The sequence below is a fragment of the Terrapene carolina genome, unplaced genomic scaffold (genome assembly GCF_002925995.2).
Source record: "Terrapene carolina triunguis isolate 2854851 unplaced genomic scaffold, T_m_triunguis-2.0 Scaffold111, whole genome shotgun sequence".
Lineage (NCBI taxonomy): Eukaryota > Metazoa > Chordata > Testudines > Emydidae > Terrapene > Terrapene triunguis.
Genome location: NW_020664462.1, coordinates 10,639,400 through 10,646,415, shown reverse-complemented (window position 1 = coordinate 10,646,415; position 7,016 = coordinate 10,639,400). Strand labels below are relative to the sequence as shown.

General features: G+C 39.6%; 1 protein-coding gene across 1 annotated transcript in view; it reads right to left on the bottom strand.

The window, feature by feature from the left end:
- Positions 1–5,585: 5,585 nt before the first annotated feature.
- The window catches only part of LOC113406584 (sodium channel protein type 5 subunit alpha-like), a 7,540-nt gene continuing 6,109 nt past the window's right edge, over positions 5,586–7,016 (bottom strand). The window contains exon 3 of the mRNA XM_026651997.1: positions 5,586–6,682. Coding sequence (XP_026507782.1) covers positions 5,586–6,682 — 1,097 coding nt within the window. The remainder of the gene's footprint in view (positions 6,683–7,016) is intronic.

The following is a 7,016-nucleotide window of genomic DNA, read 5'->3' as shown; positions in this document are numbered from 1 at the left end:
CTATCCCTAAAATCTATGGATCTATGAATCCACTGATCTTTTCTTGCTGTTTGTTATTTTTAATTCTTTATTCTGTAACCTTTAATAAATCAATCACAAGATAACAGCAGCATCTATCATGCTTTCAGGCTGGCATTTTCAAAGGATTGTAAAAGAGATACATACCCAAGTCTCTTTGAATTTCAATGTAATTTGGGCACCTAGCTCCCCTAATGCTCTTTACAAAATCCACCATTAGGTAGTAAGTAAGTAAGTAAATATTTTAAACAAAGAGGCAAAGTCTTCAATTGGGGGGAGGGCTGCATGGGATGTACTTCCGGGCAAAATTTAGCTTAATATCAGTGTACTTGGAGGTTACACCACTGATATATTGTTATAAGTATTTCCTTTAATAAAGAGTTGCATAAAAAGTTACCTGAGGTTCTATGGAAGTTCTAAATATATTACAAATGTAACATCTATATTTCAGTTCTCAAGTTAAAAAAATAAATAACATGAAAGCCAACCGTACGAAGGTTTTGACACTAATTTTGCAATTTTAGAGAGTTTTGAATGTGTTTAGTTAAGACCTACTTCAGACTCGCTTTAGTAGGATATTTGAATAAAATGCAATATAGTTTTTAATTACAATTGGTTTCATAGGGTCTTGCAAAAATAAAATAAATTATGTTTAATCATGAAGCATTTGGCAGAAAACTATTCTGTATTATCATCAATGGTCATCTAATCTTTTTAGGACATCACTCTATTACATAGCTTCTTTATTTTTATTATATGGAGTTTTCACATTAAGACAAAATATTTTCTAAGTAAAGCAACAAATAATTATAAAGAATTAGTACTTTATTATTCCTGTCATTTTTCACCTGTATCTGCAAGTGCTGTTCTCATTGTCTGTAACAAGGAAAGTATTTTCAGATCTCTTGTTTAAATAGATAGATATTTTTACTAAAGTCTTATGTTTGTCAGCATTTCTCAAACTGGGGATCTCGACCCAAAAGGGGGTAGCAATGGTATTGTGTGTGGGGGGGGGGTCACAGTATTGATACACTTACTTCTGCACTGCCTTCAGAGCTGGGCAGTCATAGAGTGGCGGCTGCTGGCCAGGAGCCCAGCTCTGAAGGCAGATCTACTGCCAGCAGCAGTGCGGAAGTAAGGGTGGCAGGGTGTGGGTGGGGGGAATCATCACTGCCTGAAAAAAAAGTTTGAGAACTCCTGGTTATGTGATTATACTCCTTCTCTAATAAAATGAAAGATGGAAATAGGTGATAGGATAGATTCTGACAAAATAGAAAAAGACAGACCTCCTGAGGTCCCTTCCATCCCTGATATTCTATGATCTGAGCATTTAAATTCAAAATCTTATGTAAGCCTCTCCTATCAATAATTTTGTGACAACCATCTTACTTCAGCTGACTAGCCTTATCACAACAAAGCATTCAAAGCAATGTTGATACATACAGCCTACAAGTAAACAAGCTTATTGTGACGGTACCTCCCATGGGGCTTTGTGGAAATATGCTTGGAATGTGTTTTGTGGAGGTGTGCTTGGAGTGTGTTTTGTGCTACATGTACCATGTGGCATATCACCATAAAGGTTATGATCTACTGAATGTATTAATCCTATTTGTATGCATGTATCATTTTTGTATTCGAAGTTATGAATTTATGAATGGCTGTGTACTGGCTTAATTCCTTAGTAGTGCATTTGGTCAGTTCCTGGAGAAAGGAATGTTGAAGTTAAGTACCTAATCAAGAAACACTTAAAGGACAATGGATCTTGGAATGCTCCAATCCACATAAAAAGTCTACTTGAGGATGTTCAAGATAGCATGTGAGCAATGGATGCTACCTGTAAAAACTGTGAGTCATGCATGGACATGTGACTTGCCCAGGTGACTCCTAAACTCCATCTTGGAGCTGGACTTTGCATAGGAGTGAGGAGGGGGTCTCCACCCACAAGAGAAAGTCTATTTAAACCCCTGGGAGACCCCTCCATTTTGTTTTTTAGCTGGCTAAAGAGAGAGCATCTTCACCCCCCAGGATACTTGGAAGAAACTGGAACAAAGGGCAGTGACTGCAAGGGGTGTGAGTGATTGCTGGACCCAGGCTAAAAGGAGATTAGTCTGTAAAAGGGAGTATTCTGGAACTGGTGAGGATCTTATCTGTATTCAGTTTGATTAGACATAGATTTGAGGATTTTATTTTATTTTGCTTGGTGACTTACTTTGTTCTGTCTGTTACTATTTGGAACCACTTAAATCCTACTTTCTGTATTTAATAAAATCACTTTTACTTATTAATTAACTCAGAGTATGTATTAATACCTGGGGGAGCAAACAACTGTACATATCTCTCTATCAGTGTTATAGAGGGCGAACAATTTATGAGTTTACCCTGTATAAGCTTTATATGGGGTAAAACGGATTTATTTGGGTTTAGACCCCATTGGGAGTTGGGCATCTGAGTGTTAAAGACAAGCACACTTCTGTTAGCTGCTTTCAGGTAAATCTGCAGCTTTGGGGCAAGTAATTCAGACCCTGGGTCTGTGTTGGAGCAGACGGCAGTGTCTGGCTCAGCAAGACAGGGTGCTGGGGCCCCGAGCTGGCAGGGAAGGCAGGGGTAGAAGTAGTCTGGGCACATCGGGTGGCAGCTCCCAGGGGGGGTTCTGTGATCCAACCCATCACAGTGGTGTAGTCGGCAGGATCTGTACACAGCTGATTGCTTTGAGGTACTGGTAGTGATTTTAAGTGAGTTTTAAGTGTGGTGGCTGGAGAACAGACAAAGTGGTTACTGGTTTGTTATTTTCTGTTTGCTTATTTCGGGTAAGGGATGTAGGGACAGAAAAGGAAGCAAAATAAATAAGATTAAAGATCAGAAGAAGCTAGAACTATACAAGTTGCAAATTGCCCAGAAAGTCTAAACACTGGGCTCTGGGAAAGTCTCTGTTAACTAAGAAGCCCTGCCTGAGCTGAGTGCATCTCAGTTTCAGTGAACTGCAGACGGGTGTGGCCCAACCTCTGTGTCTGTGCTGAAGCTGACTGGAGTGCCTAACTTAGCAAGACAGGAGTGGAGGGGTGCCTGTTCTGGCAGGAGGGGTTCTCTGTGGTATCCCAGCTCATCGAGTGATGGTCTCAAGGGAAGACAAATGGAAATTGATGTACAATTTGCCCTGGAAAAGGCTTCCCTGGAAAAAGAAAAGGCTTCCCACCAGCCTGGACTTAAGAGACAAAGCAATTAAGACCCAGAAGCATGAACTGGCTGTAATGGAGTGGAAGAGGTACACAAAGACATGTATCCTGGAGCTGGAAGTTGGGGTCCTGGTGACTACTGCAGTGGGAACAAACCCCAAGGACTCCCAATGGGGTCTAAACCCGCCATGGTCAGTGTCCAAGTCTCTGGCAGTAAGTTCAGGAGGAGGGTGTGACATTGCAGTCTATATAATTTTATAAAAATATGCTAATGAGTGAATATAATGTAACTGGAATATGCTTCATGCAAAAGGTCTCTTGTAAGGTATCATTACAAAGCTTATAATCTACTGAGTGTGATCATCCTATCTGTATAAATGTACCACTCTTGTATCTGAAACTAGAAATATGAAATATAACTCTGAGGGCCTATTGTAATTATGCAAAGTGTGGGCCATTAATGGTGCTTTGGAATCTTGATGACTCCCATTAACCAGGACAATTGTCTGCAGATGGGTGTGTTTTACCTGTAAGTCTTCCTGTATACGTATGTGCTGGCAAGAGGGCAATGAAGTCTTGCAGTGACATGTGATCATGCCACCTGAATTGGAATCCATCTTTAACCTGGTGTCTTTCCATTGAGAAGGAGGGGCTGGAAACCCAGAGGGAGACAAAGGATTCCCGCCTTATGCAAAAGATATATAAAGGGGTGGAACAGAACAAAGGGAGAGAGGAGCTATCATGAAGAATTCCCTAGCTACCACTAGAGCTAGAACAAGAGCTGTACCAGGGGAAAGAATTGTGCCCAGGCCTGGAAGGGGTCCAGTCTGAGGAAAAAACTTACTGAGGCATCTCGGAGGGTGAGCTTATCTGTATTCAGTTTGATTAGACATAGATTTGCACATTTTATTTTATTTTGCTTGGTGATTTACTTTGTTCTGTCTGTTACTATTTGGAACCACTTAAATCCTACTTTCTGTATTTAGTAAAATCACTTTTTACTTATTAATTGACCCAGAGTATGTATTAATACCTGGGGGAGCAAACAACTGTGCATATCTCTCTATCAGTGTTGTAGAGGGCGAACAATTTATGAGTTTACCCTGTATAAGCTTTATACAGGGTAAAATGGATTTATTTGGGTTTAGACCCCACGGGGAGTTGGGCAACTGAGTGTTAAAGACAAGCACACTTCTGTTAGCTGCTTTCAGGTAAATCTGTAGCTTTGGGGCAAGTAATTCAGACCCTGGGGCTGTGTTGGAGCAGACGGCAGTGTCTGGCTCAGCAAGACAGGGTGCTGGAGTCCTGAGCTGGCAGGGAAAGCAGGAGTAGAAGTAGTCTTGGCACATCAGGTGGCAGCTCCCAAGAGGGTTTCTGTGATCCAACCCATCACACTTATCTCACAGCCAGTAGGGAAAAACAGCTACTCCCAAAATCTTCTGTCTAGATACACATGCCTTGAATTTGTATCAGATTACCAGGTAATATTTTCTGTGACAAGTTGGTTGCAGTATGATGATGAAAAATCGTATATATCACTTTTTATTTCCAAAGCACTTTAAAAACTTTAATGAATTCACACAACATCCTATAGCCTTCTCCCCCTCACACGCTCCCCCCCACCCCCCCCCCCCCCCAACCCCCCCCCCCCCCCCACACACAGACCTTTTCTAACAAATTGGGATACAGATGGGTTAAGGGCAAATTTTCAAATGTAGATGCCTAAAGTGAGGCACCTAAATAAATACAGTCTGATCTTCAAAATGTTCTGAGCACCAATAACTCTCTCTGAAGTGAGTGGAAGATGCATGTGCTCTGCAATCTGAAAACCAGGCCACTTACTTAGGTGCCTAAATATAAAAATTAGGCAATACCATTCCCAACATATACAGTAAATGTTGCCTTTTTACTACAATAAACCATGTTTTTTAAACAAACACAAGGTCATATAATGCTATAAACAAACATACTTATATTACTCAAAATAAATTTATACAGCCAGGCTTTACCTGTGGATAGATATAACCATATTTATTGTTTTACAGTCTAGTATGTTTATATACAACCACTGATATAACTGGTATGATCTTGTACAGATTCCTTCTGTGAATAAACACCAAGCAATGCTAAAATAGTAAGTTGAAAACTTTACTTCAGTAGCTAAAGATAAAATTGCCGTTGTTTGAGTTGCAACTAATATTTAGGACTCAGTTGTGTAACTCCTACTCATGTTGGGGAGAACTCGCAAAGCTAAACATTCATCATTGTAAGGGTTATGCAATCATTAACTCTTAATAAAGACTACTATAATTATTCTTAAGTTATAGTATTATATTCTGGAATCAAAAGGTTATTTCCATCTAAGTTAATTGGCTTTGCTTGAGTCTGTAGTTGTCACCTGCAAGTTATCATTAGTGGCCCCAGTGACACGATCATAAGATGGAGGGAAAGAAATGGAAGATGCAGTTTGTGATCTAACTGGCTACGTTCCTTCTCAGATACATCTTTTTCTGAGATGCTACTGTCACAGGTTCTGTGTTGGTATGGAAAAGAGCCCTGTTTCGTAGAACACTGAATCAAATGGGACCGGAAGGCCCTTTGGATAATAATGGCGGAAAGCTCCTCTTGTCTTCTTCTAAGGGTAGTTGTGATTGGTTTATAAACAAGCTTGGATGGAATGGCAATCTTAAGCTTATTCTCCATCATTAGTTTGTCCATCTCCCCAGATTCTCCTAACACTCTTTTGATAAAAGCAAGCAAAATATCCCAGTAGTAGATCCTATCTCCACTAAAGAGAGGAAGATCCATTGCTATAAGCTGAATTTTGTTGGGTTTTGATACACGTAAGGGTTTTTCCAAAGCATCTGCAAAGTCTGAAAGTGCCGAATACTCAATAAACTGAGTCGCCTCAGAATCAAACTTCCCCCATATTTCATAAAACATATCAAAGTCATCTTCACATAAAGGCTCTGTACTTTCCTCAGTAGCAACATTCAAGTTCTCCAAAATAATAGCTATATACATGTTTACAACAATAAGAAATGATATGACATAACTTACAAAATATATAATTGCTACAGAGCTATTTACACAAGAAGTATTGTCTCTAGGTTGTATAATTAAATTTGGAGCACAAGAGTCAGATCTTGTCCCTAAGAAAGGGTTAAGAAGGCCATCCCAGCCGGCTGACGTTGTGATCTGGAAGAGACAGAGCATGCTGCCACCGAAGGTTTGGAAGTTGAAAATGTTATCCATCCCACCATCCCAATTAGCGCAGGCAAAGTGAGCCATGCCCAAAATAGCATAAATATACATGATCAGAAAAAGCAGGAGACCAATACTGAACAGAGCAGGAAGGGACATCAATAATGTAAAAAGGAGAGTTCTAATTCCTTGGGCTTGCCGTATTAGTCTCAGGATTCGGATAATCTGCACCAAGCGAATGATTCTCAACAATGACGGAGACTTTAAAACACCAGCAACTCCAACACCTTTAAAATGAAAGAAAAAGTAGTATTTTATTGTTAAATGTTCAATGTTAAATTATCAAATCAAGAAAACTAGATATACATATGTACGTTTGATTATCTTTTATGAAATAGCCAGATGAGGTCAGAAAATGTTTAAGGCCTATTTCTGTGTTACAAGGGAGAATGATAATGTTCTGTCAATGCCAACAAAACTGCTAGTGTCCTTGGCACTTAAAGGGAAAGTTACACTGTTAAAAAGGTTATATTATACCTGCAAAAGTTTAGAAACAAGCAAACAAACAAAAGACCCTTTAAATGTTACAAAATTAAAGTTCTTAGATAAGTAACATGCATC